Here is a 23,784-nt window from a genome sequence, read left to right on the forward strand (position 1 = left end):
AAACATTTTTCATCCTTTTTTTTCCTATTAAAGGCCCGTTGTATTTTTATTATAAGGTAAGAGGTGCAGATTAGTCGAGTGAGATTAATGAGGAAATGCATTATTTCATTTTAGGGATATAACATTTCATTGTAATAGTGTTCCAATTTTATCCAATAAAAACATATATTAAAACAAATGTATTTTGATAAACTAAATATAATGAATACGTTCTGTATAAGATTATTTATTTTTCCATCACTGCTCTCTAAATGTACTTTCACAGAGTTAAAGTTGCTTATAAATGGGAAACAATGGAAAAGTGTCTCCCATGCACTCCAGGAGTCCAAAAGTCAGCCTCTTCTCCCAGACAGTTCAGCCAGTGCAGGGGGTAACTGTGGGAGATAGGTTGACTGAGTTATAAAGTGTAGCCTCCAGGTAAGTTACAGATAAAGGGCCCTGACCATGAAGAAGAGTATAATAGAGACATAAAGTAAAAGAGAGGGATGAACACAAAGTGATGAAATGCAATATGGTCTGCTGGCTGAAAGCAAATCATAGATGCTTAATCTTAGGAGGCTGTGCTCCGAGGTCTGACGCGTATCCCCTCCGTCTCTCAATCCCTTTCCATCGATCTCTCATGATGAGACGGAGAGAAAGAGGGACAGGGGGGAGGATAGAGGGATAAAACCTTCTGAATACACAAATGTAGACACCAGGCTTAAACTGGCTGGGAGGTGAGTAGCGTGCAGATGCTGAGAGCGTGCATGTGAGTGACACCGTGCACCAGCATCCACTCTCCCTTGCAGCAGCTCTCGGTATCCCTGGACTCCTCTCTATGACAGACAGAGGAAACCAGGCAAGTTAAGAAGCACATAAAACATAGCTTTTTATTCCGCACTGAAAATAATAATTAGATAAAGCAAGGGAAGAGCTATTTGGAGGGACGCAAAAGTCTCACCTTTGACTCTAAGCTGCCAAGCATTTTCTAAGCCTGTTGAGTAAAGGGGATGGAGAACAACATGACTGACTGTGAAGACGGAGAAGGGGGACCCACCAGCCTGGGTAAGTGACGAAATCTGCGATAGACTGATGTAAGAGGACCATGTGTGACTGATCAGCATTGGTGTGAGCCTAGAGCATCAGTTTTATTCTCCTTTTTTCATGCAAAATAGAATCAAGATTTTGATCTCAGTGTTTATGTTTGTAGATAATATTAATAGGAAACTCAAAAAGGATAATTCAAAACAACTATAGAAAAAGATTGTAAACTTACCAAAGGCAGCCAGTGTTAATTTAAGGCCTATACATACTTCACAGGTGCAAAGCATGTTTTCTTACAGGTTTAGGTTGGGAGTTGCTGCAGCTTGATCTTGACACTTCATCAGAGAAAAAATGTGTTTCCTGTGTGATTGCTACGTAGAAATATGCTTGTGGGAGCGAAACTTGAGGACTTCAAAAGGTTCCGTATTTGGGTAACTTTGAAGAATGAAATGTATTAACCAGAAACAGCTTTATTCTTGCCACTTTAGGTAAAGGAACACATTTATCGGCCCTTGGAGAATATCTATTACCCTTTAATTGACATCTCAAGTTTTTTTAGTCTAATAATGTTTGATATATGAATGTGCAAGCAAGATTTAATCATCTATACTGTGCAGCACATTTGCAGAAAGATCTGATTTATCAGATTTATAAGATTTAAAGTAGCTGTTATTTAGATTTCTTGCAGACCAAGTTCTTTATTCTCCATTTAGGTTGAAAACCAGAGAGCTTAAAATAGTGTGATCAGTGATGTTTAAACCAAAGGAGACAAATCAAAGTAATGCACACAGTTCTAAAAAAATTACAGAAATATGAACGTGAAGGAAAACAAAATGCTCAAACATCCGTGGGTCAAAACAAGGTTATTTATTTATTTGTGCATGACAAAAAAAGAGTAAAAAGCATCAGTATTACTAATATTATTATTATTATTATTTATAATGATAATAAGTATTAGTAGTAGTGCTATTAGTACTAGCTGGCTAATACTTTTCCTTCAGTAAATTATTTGCTATTAACCTAGAGAATAATGATTTTCTTTGTAAAGAAAACTCTTAAAAAGTCCTTGAAGAAATGTCTAATTCCTTAACCACACAATGACACTATTTATTTATTTGGTTTGTTCTAGTATACATTAAGCTGCACCACTGCATTGAATTATGCTTGTTATGTTGCTAGATAAAGAAAACCAACATACATTTCTTCTCTATATGAAATAAAAACATAAAAAATCATATTTCCTATAAATACGGAATTCCAAATACATTCAAGCTTCTTCCAAGAAACCACAGTTGCTGTTACGTATTTGTGAGCAGTAGTCAAAGTTATCGTTCTATGGTAACTGCAGGTTCTGTTTTCAATTCTTTAATTGTTTCCTGCTGGAAGTTTGACATCTTCTATGCATGGATGAGTTGATGCACTACCAGCATTGTGCCATGGCACCTTTATTTGTGCTGTCTTACACTGTAATAAGGGATACATTACAGAAGGTCATTCATGTCAAAGTTTACATTTTCACAGTGTTGCATCTGTGACTTTCTAACATTAAAGGGATGATTTAAACATTTGTATTATTCCAGAAAACAGCAGTTATCTGTCTCCCGGTGAATTTCCCCCTCAGCTTTATGAAGCTATAATTTTCCACTTGTTGTTCACTATAGCAGAAGATACAAGCTAATTTAACTCTAGTAATACTCCCAAGCCATTGATTTAGGATTTACTTATTTAAAATGCAGACGGTTTTGCAGCACATAGGGTAAAAACCAAACCGATTATACATTAATAATAAGCACGTAATTTCTCCACTAACAGGCAGGGACTTTTGCCTGTGGTGGATAGACAGAGATAAGGATGAACCCTGCCTCTTGTTTAATTGAATAAACAAAGCCAAAAGAAAGGAGTGATCTTAATGCTCCTTTCCTTTAAAAAAAATAATTATTCTATAATAGTGTTTTTAAGTCCTGACTACATACATCAGGAGATACTACTGCTTACTCTGTTATAGTGTACATAACATATTTACAATAATTGAATCTACTAAATGCTATATATATGAATACACAACTAAAATGAAAAAAGTATAAATATTAATTCTACTGTAGATAGTCAATCAATCAATATAGACACAGTTTTTTTTTATTATTATTATGCCCAGAACAACAAATTAATTCCTACAGAAATACCTGAAACTAGGGACAAAATGTGCTTTAGGACATTTACATCGAGGTAGTTATAATATATGTAACATATAATGCAAAAGGTTGGTTCAATGTCATGGGATGTCTTTCATGTCTGATGCTCCTTCACTCGCTGTGAATAGATTTGTGCAAATACACAAAAAACATAACAAACAAGGCAATCTGTCATAGATTTATTAGAATATAAAAAAAATTACCCTGGTCAACTTTTAAACACGCAACATCTCATTTGTTTAATCCATGTGAAAGGTTAAATTACACTTTAAAAGCGTCCATGATCAGGATTAATTTTCATTTTCTATAGAGTGAAATATAATCTGCTAATTAGTTAGCTTTAACAACTCTGATGGCTGTATTATGTTTAATATGTCAGGGTGAAGAAGCAAATGTTGTCCTGTTCTTGAACTTAGACTGATACATCTGCCCTCATTAGATTTAATCGGTTTGCCAGATGTCGTCAGCTCATCTGCTGGTGGTCTGAATCAATCTGTCTGATTGTCCATACATTAATGAAGAGTGCTCAACAGAGATATTTGCACAGCACCTGCTTCAATATGGGTTACAATCAAAAATGACTTTGGTATACCTGCAGATATGCAGTATTATATATAGTACCTCATACTGTACGCCTTGCAAACAAAGAAACACAAGGTAAAAAAAGAGCACATGCATACATATCAAAATGTAATTTCTTGAAAGAACAGTTATGTCAGTACACAGAAAGATCCTGCTCATTCACATGGGAACATGCAAACAGAAAGATTACTGGCAGAGTTTAAAAGCCATAAGATTTTAATTTTAAGGCAGTGGTTCTTCACCACAGTGCAGCCCCAGAAGACACAATTGGAAAAATTACCACAAAAAAAAAAAAAACAATAATAATAATTAAAGCCACAAGTGGCATTGCACGGCCCTCGCAGCTCGCACTGCCTGGTATGTTGCGACCGCGGGAACCAAGCGACCTCCACCTCCATGCTCCTTCCCAGCCTATGCTCCTGCTCTTCAGCCTATGCCTGCTGCTGCTTCTCTTTATCCTCCCCCTCCTTCTCATTCTGCTGCTGCCACTGTTTCTCATCCTCCTCCACCTGCAGCCTCTCCTCATCTTACTCATCCTCCTGCTAATGCAGCTTCTCCTCATCATCCCCCTGCCGCTGCTTTTCTTGCTGCATCTCCTTCTCCTCCTCCTGCTGTCGCTCTTGCTGCGTCTCCTTCTCCTCATCCTGCTGCTGCTCTTTCTCTTCATCCCCTTCCTGCTGCTGCTTCTCCTGATCCTCTTCATCTTCCTTATCCTGCTTCTTTTCATCCTCCCCCATTCTCCTTCTGCTGTTTCTCATCCTTATCACCCACCTCCTCCTTGTGTTGCTCATTCTCCTCATCCTCCTGTTGCTGCTGCCTATATTAATCCTTTTCCTCCTTCTGCTGCTTCTCTTAATCCTCCCCTTCCTTCTACTTCTGCTTCTGCTGATTATCATCCTAATCATCCCCCTGTTCTCCTTCGCTTCATATTCCTCTTCCTGCTGCTGCCCTCACTGTGTCTCCTACTGCTGTTTGTTTCTCATCCTCATCATCATTCTCCTCCTCCTAAAAGCATGGCTTTGTATGACTGGAGTTAACAGTTTGATGCTTAGCCACGCCCACATGCTTCCATGTAGAATAATAATTTTGCTAACTTTTAATCTGCTATGAGTATAGTCCATGTACAGTTAATTTGAAGTCTCTAACTTAAAAAAAAAACCAAGAGCCCTTTACGAAGATATGTCATGACTTAAAAAAAGAAAATGGTATCTTTGATCCAAAATGGCCGACTTCTTTTTGGGTGTGGACCATGGCTCCAACTGACTTTTTTGTGCGTCCTGTTGGGTTATACAAATTTAATAATCCTTAATAAAAGCAGGGCCTGAGGCATTATAGTCATATTCTAATGGCGAGATTTTGATGCTTGGCCACGCCCACATGGTTTGTCACAGCAAAAATCTTTTGATAACTTTGGATCCCTTATGTCTTAAGTCTAGGTTCAGCAAGTTAGAAGTTTGCAGCCCAATCGCTCAAGAAGGAGTTAGCTTACATACAATATAAAGATGAAAAAGCTAATGATGGCTTCGATTCAAAATGGCAGACTTCCTGTGGGGTTTAGACCATGGCTCCAATATAACTTTTTTTAGGTCCTGGTGGGTTACATAACTCTCATTAAAAAAATAGCCTGGGGCTTGCATTGTGTTTCATAGCAAAGGGACCACATTTGACGCTTGGCCACGCCCAAATGCTTTGATGTAGAAAAATTCCTTTGATAACTTTTGATCCCCCGTACCTCAGCTCAAGGTGGAGTAAGTTTGAACTCTGTAACTCAAAAGCTCTAGGAGGAGTTCGTTCAAATATGTCACAAAGGTAAAAAATAAAAGGGATTTATTTGATTCAAAATGGCCGACTTCCTGTGGGGTTTGGACCATGGCTCCAAGAGGCTTTTTTCTAGGTTCTGTGGGGTTACATAAGTGTTCCAAGTTTCAGAACCCTCAGTCATAACATGGCATGGGGCTTACCCTTTGTTTCCCTGCCTAATGACCAAGTTTGACACCTAGCCACGCCCATATGCTTTGATGTAGAAAAATTCCTTTGATAACTTTTGATCCCCTATACCTCAAGTCAAGGTGGAGTTAGTTTGAAGTATGTAACTCAAAAGCTCTAGGAGGAGTTCACTCAAACACGTCGCGAAGGTAAAAAAGCAATGGGTTTTCTTTTATTCAAAATGGCCGATTTCCTGTGGGGTTTGGACCATGGCTCCAAGAGGCTTTTTTGTAGGTCCTGAGGGGTTACATAAGTGGTCCAAGTTTCATAACTCTCAGTCATAATTAGGGCTGGGTATTGTTCAAAAATTTTCGGTACCGGTACCAATACCGATACCTTCACTTCGATACCGGTTCCTGAACGATACTTTTTTCGATACCAGTTTTATAATATCAATTCGAAGAAAAAGAAAATTACTCAACATAAAAAAGTACAAATCTTGAGTTTTATTTTAAGCTCTGATTTTTCCATTTACATTTTTCCTCTTACATAAAAAAAAATCAGTGTCTAATATTCACTGTAACATTGTGAGGACCTTTTTACTTAGCAGTTTTCCTTTAGAAAAATTACCATGTCTGACAAACAAGCCCGTTGAATGGGATCCTACTGACAGCGCACCGCTAGTATGTGGGGGTCTGAGCGGCTCCGACAGAAATATTGGAAGGCCGGATGAACTGACTGCACTGATTAAGTTTTCAGGTGGATTTTCCCACTTAAAAACATAATAAAACTACTTTATTCCCACTGATCACAGCAAATATAGCTGCAAAGCAAATAAAGGATAGAGTAGCTCTGCCCAACGTGCATCAGAGCCACTTTTGCACCGCGCAGCCAGAGCAGCAAAGCTTCTTCAGCCGCGCGTCAGAACTAACTGGTACAAGCAGCAAAAAGGAAGCAGCAGACGTGATTTTGCTTCTCCTGCTGCGTCCAGTTTGAAATTGCAGCATTATTACATTATTACAGCATTACTCCGCTCTGGCTTTGCTCTGCCCACGGGCTGCTGAGAGGAGGATGGTCGCGCCGGCTGCGGTCCGCTCTTCTTGCAGTCAAACACCGAGCAACTTTCTGCTCTTAAATTGTTTCTGTGCACAATGTATTGCATTCTGCACTATTAGCATCAGTCTTAATAAAGTGAAGCCGCACTTTTGACCTGGGGGGCATTTTAAAGGAGTTCCGCGACGCTCGCAACCAGTTCACAACAGATACACATGAACCCTGGCTGTAGGCGTGACCACCTGTGTATTTTTCCTGGATGACGCAATCACGTTAAGTGTTACAGCCAATCACCGAAACTTGGTACCGAAAGACGAGGCATGTTTCGATACTCTGTAGAACCGAAGCATTTCGGTCGGTACCATAAAAGAACCGAAGTTCGGTACCCAGCCCTAGTCATAATATGACATGGGGCTTACCCTTTGTTTCCCTGCCTAATGACCAAGTTTGACGCCTAGCCACACCCACATGCTTTGATGTAGAAAAATTCCTTTGATAAATTTTAATCCCCAATGCCTCAAGTCAAGTTGGAGGTTAGGGGGCGCTGTGACGTAATTTGGGGGCGGCCATTTTGGATTCCATTATAGAACGGCTATTTCACACGGGGGACAATTTACTGCCACATTTTCCTGAGTTTTTGAATATGCGAAGTCCCCGTAAAATGCGTTCGAAGTGCCAAAAGAATAATAATAATAAGAAACTTTCGAAATACAATAGACCTTCGCAGCGCTTTGCTGCTCGGGCCTAATAATCACACCTAACCTTACCAGGGTAGACATATTTCTGAGTGCTGTGTTTTGAGCCTAGTCTGTTTACCCACTGTCACCACCCATGGTCCAACATGCTAAAAAATCACAGAATGGATCAGCACCTCAACACATAACAGATTTGCTGTCAGTGTATCAACCTCTCAGATCACTCAGGTCTTCTAGTTCAAGCCTACTCTTTACACCCAGAACTAGAACAAAACATGGAGAAGCAGCATTTAGTTCCTAGGCTCCACTGATCTGGAACAAACTCCCAGAAGACTGTAAAAGGGTTAAAAACCCATTTCTTTAGAGCTGCCTTTGACTGTTGAAGGTAAACAAAAGTAAAATATATTGTCATTTCTATTAATGTACTTTATATTTATCACAGGAAAAAGCTTATGTACAGTATTGAACACATCTCTTGAATCACAGCTTCTTTATATACCACAATAATTACTATATTTTCAGAGCTTATTGTAAAATTTCTCAAACTAGTTCCTTTACATGCTTTAACTGATTTGTAGTTGGAATTTGTTCCCAAAGCTAGCAAATCATGTAGTTTCTTTGAGCAGCAACATCATATCTCCTATATTCAGGGGATTATGGATGCATCTAGAAAAAAAACCCTTTAATTTAAACAGTATTTTATTTTGTCTGGTGCATCAGGTTACCAACTATCAAACATGATAGCCTGAAACACAGGTCTGAAGAAACATAAAAGGTGACAATATTTCACAATATGCTTCATTACTCACAGACAAAGAACTAGTTAAAATATCGCAGGTAATAAATCCCTTTAAGTATAGCTACTCTCTCTACTTCTGTCTCTCTCTCTTTGTTTAAAGAGGCAAACAAGTAAAAGAACAGAGTGGACTCATTAGCTGCTGAGCAAAACAAGCAATAACAATTTTCTTAAATAACAGTTCTTCTTTGTCAAGCAGGAATTGATTAAGTTGCCGAGGTGGGAAATTGCTTTTATTAGAAACAGTATTTTCACTTCATTGTTCACATCTGGAAAATGTTTTGATTCCCATTTAGAAACTGTTGAAATGTTTATAGAGACTAATGAAAATTCACAACAGCTTAGAATATATGTGAGGTTCTGAAAATGACAATCCATAAAACCAAGTGAATTTAAGGCCTTCAGCAAACGTTACCTCTGAGACAGCTTGGTTGAAACTATAACAGATTTACAAGTGGTTATGGTGTGTTAAACTTTAGGAAAACAATTGACCTTCTGTTATTACCATGTAATAGCAATTGTGTTGACTATTCAATCTTTGTTTATAGAGTATATTTTAAAATTAAGTATAATTAAACCAAAATCCACATTTAAATGTTGAAATATGTTTGATTTGATTATAAGTAATTGTAGTCAAATAACGAGATAAATGTATATTAAAATAATACAAGATTTTGGTACAGATATCATTAAGGATACAGAGAAGCAATAGAGGAAGATGGCAAAAAAGAAAAAACTGTTCTGCACTAAATAGATATTGCACAACATTAGAGCTGTTTAAAGAGGCGGCCTTGCAGTGGAGATGAAGACATTGTTGGAATATGCTAGAAACAGCAGGTCGGGATTTTTTCACATTAAAAGTAATGAATACTGCCTAACCTTTTAACAGTAGCAAGATCCTTCTACATAACCAAAAGACTATATACTAATTGTCAAAGCACCCAATAAATATTTACTTACATTTGCACAGAAAACTGGTTTCTGTGAAACTGTCCAAATCTACAGTGTTGTGACATCCTTTTCTTAAATAACAATGATAACATCTGATTAAATGGTCTCTGTAAAGCGCCTTGACATGGTATGACTTGTGAATTGGCCCATATAAAGAGATTTATTTGAAAAAAAATATCAAATACTACAGAAATAAATGTCAAACTGTTAGAATGCTTATTTGTCGACAACTATGGTTAAAATCTCCCTATGAAAAGCACTCTCAGACTAGTATTTTGCAATTATGTCACACTATTTTACAAAGTGGAAAAGGAACCATAGCAAACTTACCGCTGCTACAGTGACTGACATCTCAGACAGTGGTGAAAAATTGGATGTTTACAACGATACATTTCAATCACTATTGTATAGAGATGAAGCAGTCAGACAAAGAAAGTCAGATGTCATCAGTTAGCAGAGAACACGTCTAGGACACAGAGGGTGTTGAACGCTCTGCTGAGACTGACAGCATCACACAGTGGCAGAAAAAAAACCCCCAAAAAACAGGTAGCTAACACAGGTAGAAACTTTGAGCAGCAGCAAACACAAGTCCTTTTAGGACGTGAAGACATTACCTGACTTTTCAATATATTTCAGCCTTAGAATCTGTTGTGATGCATTTATTTTAAATCTGCAATATTTATGTTACAGACTTAATGTACATAATGTAATACATGATATATATTTTTTCATTTTCATTTAATAATCAGACACTTAAAGGGATGGCTGTTCAAAGAAACCATGTTAAACTACAGTTTTCATCTTCAAAGCACATCTCCATCCTCAAGCATATATATCTACATGCCATATACGTACATAATAGCATGAATCAGTGAAATAATTAAATTACTTCTATATAATACAGACTATGGGCAGATCTTGTTTCTGGTGACATTTCTATTGATTTATATGAATAAAATGAACATGGTTGGTGTTTGGAACTGATTATTCTGATCATTCTTATTTAAAAATGTTCAATATTACCAACACTGATATCTCTTTACCTGCTTAGACATGATGTTTCTGGTGACAGCCTTTTCTTTCATGAGATTTTCACTTTAGATCCACTAAAATGCATGTAAATAGTATCTACTGTGAAGGTCATCTGTCTATAAATATTAGGCCCTTTGAAAGAACTTCTCCAGTGCATTCATGTGTTTCTTGCAGCACTTCTCCTCCTTAATCTATAAAAGTTGTGTTAAGTCCGGTATCATAGGATTCCTGCAACTAAGGAGCAATGCGCTGTGTTAGCATATTAATGCTATTTATACTCAACCTGAAGTCATTTTTTTCTTTAAGTAAGTGCAGTAAGCGAGACACTTTACCAAAGGAACAAGACAATTTACATTTAAAATAAGAAAAAAAACTATTGCATTGCTTTATTTCAAGTACATATTACATAATTATCTTAATTTAAGAGAAAAAATACTAATTCCATTGGAAAATCATCTTATTTACGTACTCAAATTAAGGGTAAATACACTTAATTTAACTTATTTAAAGACTGCTTTTGCAGCATACCTGAAATGTTTATATACCTTGGTACAATGCATGACCCCAGAGTTCCCCTTAATTTTTATTTATTATTTTAATTTTCATAGAAATATTCCAATGTTGAGTAATAGTTGTCTTTTGTTACATCTGTAATCACCAGGGAATGTGAGACGCTGGGGTTGTTTTTTTTATATCAATGCACTTTTATTCAATTTTTTTCAGTTGATGGAAAAGCGTGTCACAAGCGCTTTAAAGGGAAATGGTAGATAGAGTGCTTGTTAAAGTCCAAAGGTACCAATAACCCTAGTAAAAATGAAATAAATAAAGATTGATTACAAGCTGTAAAACAATATGGGTAAAACAAGCCATAGATGTACATTTCTAACAGATTTTAACTAATCAAATGAAGATTCTGCGAAGAAAATATCAAACTTGATTTTTTTTATAATCTGGCAACATGTGATTAATATCACAACAGCCATTTAAAAGGAGATCTAGACTATTTCAGAGTGACATTACAAGCCAAAACAATGAAACATTTTAAAATAATATATGTTCTGGATGTAGAGGTCGAACCAGCGCGCTATATATGGAGGCTAGCACTTGAAACAAAGGCCGTAACCTAATTCCTGACTTTATGGGCTTTGCTGTATGTCTTTATTTCTTTTCTTTCTGCAAATAAAAGCCCCTAGATAAAAAAAATTAAGAAAAAATACTAAAAAAAAATACAAAGCTCATTAGCCAGTTTTACTTTTCAGATCAATTTCTCATTCAGCATCTCAATTAGCTGGATCCTCGGTTCCACCAGAAAGTAAGGTTTATTTATAAGGCTGTAGCTACAGCTAATTCCAAAACTAATCATACCTCTGGCAGATTTACATTTTAAATACTCTTAATTTTATTAATATGATTCGTCTGACTGGAAGAAATAACATTTTGAAATGGTCTGGAGTTGCAGCTGATAAACAATCTGTGGAAAGAGCTGAAAATTACTGCAATAAGATCTTCAAACACCACAGACTTGAACCTCATCAGAAAAAACATATGTAAAAACATACAAAAAGCAGGTCAGCATGGATTTGACTGGTAAAATTATTCTGCAGTATTTTTTTTAAAGCTACAGTGTGTAATTTTCAGCGACATCTAGCGGTCAGACTGCAGACTGCAGCAACATGAACGTCTCCCCCCCACCGCTTCTCCCCCCCAACAGTACGGCGAGCGTTACGGGACAAAATGTCTTCCACGACGTCCGCATCACCTACCTTCTCAAGTGATGAGGTTTGTTTACATAGATAATTTTACAGATAGTATTTCATTAGTCTGTGTAGGGTATAGATTTCATGTAGACTTAAGATAATAAATATACCCGTTATTTTTTCTACGTCGTTGTGACGTTTTGGTGAGCTGCTTTGCATGGTGATATAAACAGACGAAGTAATTGTAGTCATTAGTTTAACAGCGAGATTGTGTTCGCTGGAAGAATATATATTCCCCGTTTACAGAGTCCAAGTCTTGTTTGTGGCACGGGGGTTACAAGGCAAGGAAGAGGGAAAGGAAGAGGGCAGAGAGGCCGGGGTGAGCGTGCAGCTGGGGCCAGGCGAGAGAGGGGAGCCAGCGGGGTGAGAGCAGAGGAGGAAAGGCTTGAAGATCTCCAAAGGAGCCGGAGAGAAGTAACCGAGGTATATATCCAGAAAATTATTTTACAGAAAATTACTGAATCATTACCTGTGAAACGTCAGGGACGTTGCTGAATAAGTATACTGGAGAGTAACAGCATCATCACGCAGCATGTTATTGTTTTAGACAGGTCTGAGCATCCTGTACTCCAAAAACTGCAGTGATATTAGACAATTGTGTGTATAGGATTAATTACCTGTCCAAGAGAAAACTGGCAACTTGAGCGTCACTTTGAAAACCTTCTTCCTCCATCAGTGACTTCCATCGTGTAAATGCCGTGCCAATGTTGATCCGTGTTTTTTGTCGTTTCTTGTCACTCTTGCGTTTATTCTCGTCGTGTTTCCGCTTCTAAGATGACGGGGGTTCGGTGTCCGCCGCTTTTCGTTGTGATACAGAGTAGGCATGATCCTCCATTCGTCTGATGTTTGGCCACACAGTGCCAAACAGTTTGCAAGTCACTCACGCCTGCCGCCTTGTTTACCTTTCTTGTTACCGAGGCGCAGTATACCTGCTTCTTCTTCTTCTTTGGTTTCAGGCAGACTAAACGCTTCTCAGGCATAATACTGCCATCTACTGTTCAGTACCGTCTCAGTTCATCTCTTTCAACTTGCCGTAGTTATTTTCGAGCGTCATGGGAGATCTCGCAATCGCTATTTTGTTGCCTCTGCGCTGCCGTAGCGCAAAGATGTCAGCCTCCATGGCTGCGAGACCCGCTCCTATGTAATTATAAATAACAAATTCTAAGGCAACGCAAATGTTATGGTTAAAAGGCTGAGCTCATAGGTGATGATAAATAACATAGTTATGTATAATATATTAAATTTCTGAATTTATATGCCTGTAATTATTACACACTGTAGCTTTAAAGGAAATGTCATTAATAATTTTGAGTTTAACTTTAGAGCTTATAAATTTTCAACAGCACGTTGTTGAAAAATGTCCTTTCGGTATTAATAAAATATTTTTGAAATAGATTGAATAAACACTGTTCACACCAAGACTCTTTGGACATTATCTATAAATGCTGCTTGTTTTCCTTTTTACAAAAAGTTACAAATAATGAGCTACAAGAAATACAAATGATCATTATCTCAAAAGTTTTGATTTATAGCTCTGTGATGAAAAGCTAAAAGCATCAACAAGAAAGTTGCAGTTTTTTGTTTGTTTTTGTTTTTTTCGTTCCTGTGCTGAAATGTCTGTTATTGGTCCTGTTTTTATGAAATCTAACAAACAAAAACATTTTTTGTTACAGACTGCTTTGTGCTGCTGTTGCTCTGGAGGGTGAGACAGGATCAAACAAACAACAAAACAGCGAGTGAAATGACAAAACTAAATTAAGCAAATCATTTTATGGAATTAGCTTAATTCCTGGTTACAACAGGCAAGGTGAAAATGAATGCTGATGCCTCTTGCTGATTGGTGCACGTGAAGATGTTCATTTCTGTGATCCTCTATGGACTCTAGCAGCTGCTGGATAATCCCTCTGGGCCTGTGTCCTATTAAGCTTAAAAAGCTGCTATGAACTGTCCATTTTTAATAACCATGTCACATCAAGGGTACAAATCTCCACCCTGCCTGTTCATCTGCATGATGCAATATAACAGCAGCAATGGCTTCGCTACAAAAAATTCCTCTTGTACAGCAAAATACTTCTTATCATTTCTTATCTTTTTACTGTTTTCAAACATCAACGGCATATCTGTATTTGTAGAAGTTTCTATAGGTAACATATTGGTTGCGGTATATTTGAGAATAAAAGTGTAAATTTGTTTTCAGATATGTAGTATATTTTATTCAATACTATATGGTACAGATGAATAACAAAAGTAGTGTTTTTCCTTTCATAAGAGAAAATGTAATGCAAATAAGATTTACGTCTATACCGGACATATTCATAAGTAATTGGGTGCTGAGGAGAAAGTGGGTAAAGTCCATACAGAAGCTTTTTCTACACTGCAAAAACTGAATGAGATGATTTGTCAATGGAATGAGATTTTTTATTTTTATTTTTTTACTCTTAAAATAAGATAAATATATCATGTGCGACTGACTAAGACAATGCAATCGTTTTTTTTTTTGTTTTTTTTATGTAAATTGTCTTGTTCCATTGCAAAGGTGTCTCACTTGGGTCCTTAATTCAAGAACAAATACTTATTTTAAGGAGAAAATACTTATTTATGTTTCAGGTTTTTTGCAGTACAGTAACTGTTTCTTGTCTTCTTAGTTTATTCACAGATTATCAAAAGTGTCTTTATAAATGTAGCAGACTGTGGGGGGCAATTTGATTTCTTTAGGAACAAAGGTTCCGTCACCTGGTTGTCAAACATGTAGTGATATAAGAACAAAGCTTTTTACAAGTTTAAAGTCTCATGCATATTTGGCCACTCTTACTTGAGAAATATATCCAAAGGTCCCATAAACATTATCCCAGGGCATGAGACTGTCACCGCTTTGTTTCTCTGGTGTTCCTTTGATGATTTGTAGTATGTTTGTTGTCAGGTTATTTCTTAAAAAGATACATTAGCAGAGATATTTGTTGTATCTGCAATTTGCACAGTAAATAATTCCATCAACCATTTTGTAAGCACATTTTGAAGTATCACATTAGAAAGACTTTGATGGAAACAGCAAACTTCAAATCAACTTACTAAATTTCGAAGAAAAAAAGTTTTAATGCTCACTTGAGGTAGTGGGTAGCATCTTTAAACTTAACTAATATAATAAATAAATTCATTAAAACCTCGGTCCATAACTGATCTGATGTCCATGCTAGCTTGGTCACTCTACTTCCTGTGCACTACAGTAGAGTTAAAGATCGTAAGATCACCGTATTAAGATGTTGCACATTGTATGGCCTAGTTAATTTAATCAAGTGGATGAACCACGTCTAAAATAGCATTTTCATTTTTTTTTTATTTGCTAAAGATTTGCACCTGTTGAAAACACCGTCATGATTTTCCCCCCGGGTCCGTTAAATCAAGTGCAGGTAACTTAACTGAGATGGAGTGTTACAAAAACATCCTGGACAACAAAGCTTCGATTCGCCTTTGCAAAGGGAGAGGAGCGTCAGCAGCACGCATCTGCGAACAGTAACTCTCACCCCCCCCTGCAACACCAGCTCTTTTTATTATCTTCATAGGGGAACATCTTACAGTTTCACACAGACAGTCCCACAGAATGATGATAGTCCCTACATTCCTATCTCCATGTGTGGAGTTGCTTCCTGCCTTTCTGCTTCTACCTTGTTAATCAGCTTTTTCTGCGTGTGTGTGCGAGCAAGGTCATTCTACCCTCTTATCTACAGATTTCATCCTCCCCTCTGCGAACTTTGGCCTAACACCTGTGAATAGTAAATTTGCTGCCCATCCTTAGATTATAAATAGCATATACTTCTTCAATATGAACAATAGGTTTTGCTGCAGCTTTAACTTAGCTCTTTACTTCTTTTAGCTTAAACATGTATATATATATCTTCACATCCCATTAGAAAGGAAACACAACTACTGTCATCCTATACATTATAAAAGCTTTGAAATGTCCCTGCAATAGAAAAGCATCCACCAGCATGATCCTATCACCACCATGTTTCACTGTGTGATGGCCTTAGTGCAGCAAATCTTTTCTGCCACATATATGTTCCCTATTTCAGATTTTATTTTTTTAAGTTTAGTTTTTACTCTCATTTGACTGGATAAAAGTATTATTCTTCATTTTCAGCCTGACAACAGGTGTTTAAAATAATAGATTGTTAAACTGTTTCCTGCTTTTTGGAATTAAATGAAAAATCTCCTTAGTTTTGTTTGCAGATTATATAGATGTGTTCTGTATAGGTAAGAGCTTATATCCCAACAGAAAAGAGTAAGCAAAAGAACAAAAAAAACTTGTTTGACAAAAACAAATTTCAGGATTTGCAGAAAAATTAATTCACATTTGGAAATTATTATTATTTCTGGTGAGTATTGATGACCTTTACATTTTTTTGCTGGGCCTTTTATTATCAGCTCTTTGGGTTGTTACGTCGAGTCAGGCCAAACACATCCGTTTAACCAGACAGCAGAATGCTAAAAATGTTTCTACATTGATGTCCATCTATTTTATTGTTCCTGAGGCTGATGATCAGCCCATTGGTCTTCGTGATGATGAGGACTAGTTTGTTTTCAGTACACCACTGGGATAAGAACTACTACTAATCGATGGGTGCCTACTCATACATCAAGATAACACATTAAAGGTTATTCTCTATATTTGCATAATAAAAGTGCATCTCATGTACTTTTGCATATTTGCGAACAGTTTAGTGTTTCCCCAGCATGCAAAAGTATAAAGTAAAACAAATGTCTGTTTTGAGTTCTTGCCTACCTTTAGGTTTTTTTTTTTATAAGAGAGTTATGAACTCAAACTAAACTCCTTGGACAGACAAAGATGATTTAGAATGCCCTCAGGTACTAGACTGAATAACTTTGCTCAAAAACAAGGATATACATGTACAGGAACTGAGGTCTTTCTAGCATTTTAGAGCAAAGGTTGTAGATGTTAAGCAGATGTTAACGTTATTTACTTGGGTTTAGCACTTTAAAGACGGAGATTGTTTTTTGCCAGAGCTAAAAAAAATACCATATGCAAACAAATTCTAAAGAACATCACAATATTGGCTGTTGTCTTAAAAATGTTTTACCATGTGCATGAACCTTTTTGCATGTAACATGCTGCTTAAAAGGTAGTCATATTTGTCTGGAACTTAAAAACGTCTGAATCCAAAGGGTTATATTTAATGAAACAAATATAAATGTGGGGCACACTGGGTTTATGGGCTGTTTATGGGGCAAGTTCTTTAGTGCCTAAAGGGAAAGCTAGTCATTTCTATATTTGCTGATACCTAAAGGGAAAGTTAAAAAGTAAAAACAACATTGAGGCTCTCAGACAAACTGAAAATACCTCCTACAAATCCTTCATTATAATGAAATATCTGAGTATATCTCATAGGTATCTTGCTGTTAAAAAAAAGGTTTGCCTTCAGGGGTAGGAAACTCAGCACCCAGATATATTGTGCAGCTTTGCTTTGCATTGAAAGAGAACGGGTACCCAATGAGATTTCACCGGGCAGGATGGATGGAGTGGGAATCCGTTCAAACAGGACAGGCTCTCAAAATATCAACATATTCCTGTTGATTGAAGATACAACCAGACTTGCACGAGCCTAAGTACATGCATCCTCATCTTGCTATATGAAGTGAGGATTGAGTGTTGACTTCCGCTGACTTTCATTGATGTTCAGTCATTTTTACCTTTTCTATGTCCTAACGCTGATAATACCTCTAAATCCAGGGTTTAAATCCAAGTAAAAAAGTAAAGGAAGGATAGCCTAGTGGTTAGGGCATTGTGCTTGGAATCCAGAGATTCCCCAAAGGGGATGGGTCAAATGCAGACAGTTAATTGCATTGCTCTGTACTTGTAATAGTGTAATAACAAAAAATAAAAATAACAGGTCCTCACTCTGGTACAGACGATCCTCAGTGGGATGGTGAACTCTGAAAAATTACAATATGAAAAAGTTTATCTCAGTTTACTACATGAAACACAGACGCACATTTTCCAGCTTTTAATTCTGTTCATTATGAAGATTTATGTTCATAGCTACAGAAAATACAGCCTTTAAGTTTAGAATATTGTATCAGATTACTTTAAAAGTCATCAAATTATAAACATAAATGTGAAAAATAATGAGTGGTGTGTTTTATTATCCTTAAAATATTTATATTTTTTAACCTTTTAACCTGACAATGGACACACAGATATTGATATGGCAATATGTCATTTGAAGTATTTTCTAGTAGTTAATAGAATAGAATAGAATAGAATAGAATAGAATAGAATAGAATAGAATAGAATAGAATAGAATAGAATAGAATAGAATAGAATAGAATAGAATAGAATAGAATAGAATAGAATAGAATAATCCTTTAGGCCTGCCCTGTTCATTCCCCTAGTGAGAAGGGACACATTGATTAATTAATCCATCGATTATTCATAGCTCCTAAATATTTGTAATTTTATTGTATGCACCTTCACAGCACTTCCGTGCTCTTGCCACAGTCTGCGATGCTATTTTGGGATTCATTGTAATCCTTCAAATCAGATTTTGTAAAGTAGGAACAAACAATCTTTATATTAGTTTTTCTCCCACATAAGTGAGCTGTTTATCTTTGATCGTCATTCAGTTGCGATACAAATCTACTCGATTTTAAAAATGCACTTATCAGTTTATTAGAGTTCTTCCGATCAGTCTAGAAATTTACAAAAAATTTTGTGTTTACTATTTTTTATAATTTCTGATTACACAACCTATGTATGTAATACAAATCCCAAAAACTACAGGGCATAAATTAAGATTTGAAGAATTTGTTTTGCAAGACAGTTATGGAATAAACAGGGATCTATAAAGCCCCATCAGATTTACTTGACCCCCCCAATCGCCATCTCTATCTCTCTTTCTGTCTCATGCATCCAACTTTTTGATGTTGGATTAGGATGCTGATGGGGATAGGTCTGTTTGATCATTTTAGTATCTTTATGAAAATAAAGCTGAGGCTTTTCCTTTTTCATCATGCAGTCCAAAAGCCTTAATGTAAAATCCTGTAATGGTCTTCCATCAGGAGCATTTGAACTGTCAGAGAGATACAAAAACAAAATAGCCAGCATTGTTAATACAGGTTGTTTGCTTATAAAAGGTTTAAGTAATCTGTGGTGGAAAAAAAGTTATTAATGTTTACTTTTTTCAATGCAGGGGACTCACGACACATAGTTCCATGTTAATTACATGAGAAGGTTTCTGTCTGATAGATCAGGTATTGAACTAGAGCTGTGATGTTGCTTCATACCTTAACTTAATTCAGCCCCTTCACCACTGCATCAACCACTATTGCACTCTGAAATTATAAAGTGTCGTCTCACTTCCTCACAAATGGCAGACAAAATCAAGAGGCAATAAGAACGAAGCCTAGACTTTAATTTAACAAGTATTCATGGCTGACTGCACTATGACATTTAACATCTGACTGCAGAGACAGTTATCTCATATTGCTTTTGGTGACAAAGACCAAATCTAGGATTCAGTTTGTTTTTATTTTGCTGTGAGACTGTTTAAATTCTTATTTCTAGAGTATTCTAAACTTTTGAAAGAAGTACTTACTTCTATGAGTATACCAGCTAACTTCCTAAATAGAAATTAAATCCTGTTTCCTTATAGCTTATGGGGTAGAGAATAGAAATTATTTTCACGCAAATACACAGACATGCACAATATAATGTGCATGTATTTAATGAAGAATCATCAAACTGTATTCATGAGAAAGCAGATTTTATTCAAAGCTAAGAGCAGGAATTAGATTAAAATACAGATTTAAAAGGCCACACACTGTTGTGCAGAATTATGCACTTGATCAACACACTAAAAAAATTACTTTGTTACAAAGAATTAATCAATGGTCCTACATTTTTCTAAATTTAAAGATTTATTTTTTTGTTTTGGACCCTTATTCAGGAAATGCTTCTACATATTAATGAGCTAAAGAATACAACAATAACAAAACAAAAAAAATTATAGTTTAACAGGCTATGTGTGCTTTTAAAGCCATCAATGGTTGAAAGGATTACCAGCTTTGTCAGAGCAGTTTGGCTGGCTTTTGAGTTTCCCCTTTACTTTAGAGATTAGCGGTAATGCTGCTGCAGCTTTGGGAATTCGAGAGGTGACTTGGCTGTGCTGCTTTGAGCATCCAGATGTTACTCAACAACAAAATATAAAATGGCTCTTATGAGTTAAAAGACCGTATACAATTTGGTCTATAACAGCATGACAGCATAATTTTCATCATCATTATCATCATCAGCTGTTGGCTACTCTATTGGTCCTTGATCTTGTAACTGGAGAGATTTATTCAAATCTGCTTAACAATGTTTAGGAGATGTATAGCATCTCCAGTCCAGCAGATCACTGTGATAAAAAATTTTTTTTTTTAAACTAAAGGCATTTTTAGCTGTTTCTGCCCTTAGCTCAGCATAACTTCTGTCTCCACGAAATGATGTGAAGGAACTGCCATGATAAGTGCATCTGTTTTTGCTTGAGTGTCTTTACTATCAAGAGTCATTGTACTATTCAGAAGAGCCAAGGAACCCATATCCTGGAAAGTTTTGACCTGAAGAAAAACATGTGTAAAACTGTCTTAAAATACAGAGATCTTTTAAAACTGTGTGTGTATTGCTAAAATCTGGCTAAAGAGAAGGGAATATTTAAGATTTTTGATAATTGAAATATGAGGGGGCAGAGATTAATTTAATAAAATCTAATAAAAATTGGAATATAGCAAAAAAATAAGCAAGGAAAATAAAATTATTACATGTTTAGTTCTATGTTTCTCTCCAGAAGTTTCTCCAAACTCAGGGTTAAGAATGTCAAAGTTTCTTCCATAACAAATACCCTCCACTGCCAGATGGGTGTTTATCCTGAATACTTTTGTTGTGTTTATAATTTACATTTTACATTGAAGAATCGGGTAATTTAACAAAAAATAAAAATAAATCTGAGTAAACAAAACCAGGGAGAGTACTAAGGAGCAGAAGGAAAAAGAGTAGGTAGAAGTTGTATTTGAGTATAAATAGCACATTTCTAATATATCAATATAAAGAAAATTTATATATCTTAACAGACAAAAATATAAATAATATTTACATTCCGGTATTTTCAAGACTAAAATTATATACAAAGGAAAAACATAGTTCCAAAGTTAAAAAATCAAGCAAAAGACGCATTTCTAATAGTTTTTTTTGGTTTTGTTTTTTCAATATAAAAAAAATTAAACATATAATTAGAGCAACTAATGTATTTACAGTAAGTTAAAACAGAAAAAATATATTCATTAAAAATAGTTACTTTCTACTGTATATTCACTTGACTACCAAATGGCTCGATAAGGTCAGCAGGTAGAAAATAATAAAAGAAGGAACAAGGAAATTATACATAGAAGTAATATGTCTTAATACTATTAATTTAGTAAAAGGAAAAAGAACAAAATAATAAAACTACTTTTCAATAACACTTTGTTCAAAGTAGGTGTACTGATTGCAGATGTTACCAGATGTGTAAGTACCTTAGGGGAACTAATGTGAGAGAATGACAGGAGAATAAACTTCACAAGAAGTAACACGTTTAGCAAAACTAAAGATCCTAAACTGGAGACAGAAAGAGGAACTTTACATCATATAAGTTTATATGTTAGGTTACGTCAAATAATTTCAGAATTCTTATTCATATAAACCTTGTATTAAAAGCTTAGAACTGAGAAATTAATTAGTGATGAGCTTACGGTAGTATCGCTGTTTCCTCTTCTACTCTGCTAAAACCCTTCTACTATTTTTATTAAGTCAGTTTTAATACTCTTAAGATGGATCACAGTAAAAGCTGTCTGAAATTACTATGTGATCCCATGAGTTACATCTTACATCATTTTGAATGTGATTTCTCAAACATGCATCATTTCTTGTCCTGTCAAGCATCCGCAGCTTCCCACAGTTGGTATAAATCATTGTTGCAAATACTATGTGTTTGGCGTTCTCCATATGAGGTGCAGTCTAGTATGGCTACAAATCTCCACATTTATAATCCCCAGGGAGTATTTTCCCACATGTTCTGAGGTTATTCCATGTGAAAAGTGATTCTTTTCAGACATGATGGGTACGTTTAAAAACAAATTACAGTACCTGAATGTGTCCCTGTCGTTTATAGTTTTTTGAGGCAAATGCACAATCACACGGAGGACCAGTGAGTTTTAACATTTTATTTACAAAAAAGCAACAATAATCTGGAAGTGGAGAACTGCAGGAAGTCAGCTGAACTTTCTGGTTGGTCTGAGAGGAGAAATCGGACTGATCAGGTTGATGAGAACTGATAACTGATGGATTTGCTTATTTAAGTGATGAAGGGTAGGTAGCATAGATCTGTAGGGGTTTTATTTAGCATGCTTTGAAGACTGCACCCCAGAAGTCCAAGAGAATGTGGGTGATATTCGAGAACATTGGTACTTGTAAGAAGTGTTGTGGTGGAGAGCAGGCAGGCAGGTGATGAAGACTGAGAACTCCTGCACACAGTGAGACTTTTTCTATGAAGATCGGAGATTCACTGGTTGTCTGTAACAATAACCCATTAAAAAAGATTCACAACAAGACATATTTTAACAAGAAGGATATTCCTAGTTTAGGTCTTTGGCTGGAATACCATCAGGGGTAATCATCCGGTGAAGAGTAACGATCCTTCACCTCCTTATATACAGGGTTATCATCTTGATTGAGGTGTGCTGCAACATGGGTTGCAGGAAGGAGCTTCCTGGAGCTTCCAGTAAGCTCAGTCACATCAGAAAAACAGCAAAAACCCAAAGATCCTAACATTGTTCATAGCCAAACCTTTGGTCCAGGTGAGTACTGGGGAGTTGGAATCCTTCTCTGATCGGGCAGACGTAGATTTGCTTCCACTGACCGGTTTGCAGCACTGAATGTGGTGTTTGACAAAGGTAACTACAATTTCGTGCTCATCAGATGGAAACAGGCGAGCTTGATATCCTAGAAAGGACTCAAATGGAGTCAGATTAGTGGCAGAAGAAGTTTGAAAATGATATGCATATTTGAGCAAAGGCAATTGAGTACTCCATAATGTTCTGATAGAGGCAGTGGAGGGATGCCTTAAGCTCCAGGTTCATGCCTTAAGCTCCAGGTTCATGCACTCGGATCAACCATTTGTTTGGAGAGGAAAACCTGAACTGAGTAGTCTTGGCCCCCAAAGAAGTACAAATGAATCCAGTCTGTTCCTCTGCTTGGTTTTGATGTGTGTCAAAGCTGAAGGAGAACTGAAAGATATAAGAAAAACACTTTTTGGTTGATAAAAGCTTTTTTAATTTTGTAACTAGATCCTCACAAAGCAAAAAAGTTTGCAGCTCTATTTTATTTTTACTACCAAAAAAATAAAATATTTTCATGTACTCTTGCAATGCACTCACCCACCACTAGGGGTGCGAGTATCCCCGGTCGGGAATCACTGCTCTAAAAGACGTTGGAGAACTTTAGGCATGTGGATTTTATGTTCAGATAAGGTCCTGGAGAAACTCACAATGTCATCAAGGTATATGAATAAAAACTGATTTAAAGATATTCAAAATGACCTAAGGGTTTATGGCCCCTGTAGTCAATACAAGGTCTTAGTGATCCATCCTTTTTCCCAACAAAGAAAAAAAATGCTCCAACAAGTGAGGTATAGGTGTGCATAATTCCAGCAGCTAGAATGATCTACGACTCTACCTCATTGATGACTCAT

General features: G+C 36.4%; 1 protein-coding gene across 2 annotated transcripts in view; it reads left to right on the plus strand.

The window, feature by feature from the left end:
* Positions 1-658: 658 nt before the first annotated feature.
* slc12a5b (solute carrier family 12 member 5b) overlaps positions 659-23,784 on the plus strand; it is a 41,270-nt gene continuing 18,144 nt past the window's right edge. Inside the window, exon 1 of one of the 2 annotated variants that reach the window (XM_038271358.1) lies at positions 659-1,044. In XM_038271358.1, coding sequence (XP_038127286.1) covers positions 990-1,044 — 55 coding nt within the window. In that variant the 5' untranslated portion in view covers positions 659-989. The remainder of the gene's footprint in view (positions 1,045-23,784) is intronic. The other variant, XM_038271357.1, reaches the window with a different exon arrangement.

The sequence above is a fragment of the Cyprinodon tularosa genome, unplaced genomic scaffold (genome assembly GCF_016077235.1).
Source record: "Cyprinodon tularosa strain WSP-4 unplaced genomic scaffold, ASM1607723v1 ctg8, whole genome shotgun sequence".
NCBI lineage: Eukaryota > Metazoa > Chordata > Actinopteri > Cyprinodontiformes > Cyprinodontidae > Cyprinodon > Cyprinodon tularosa.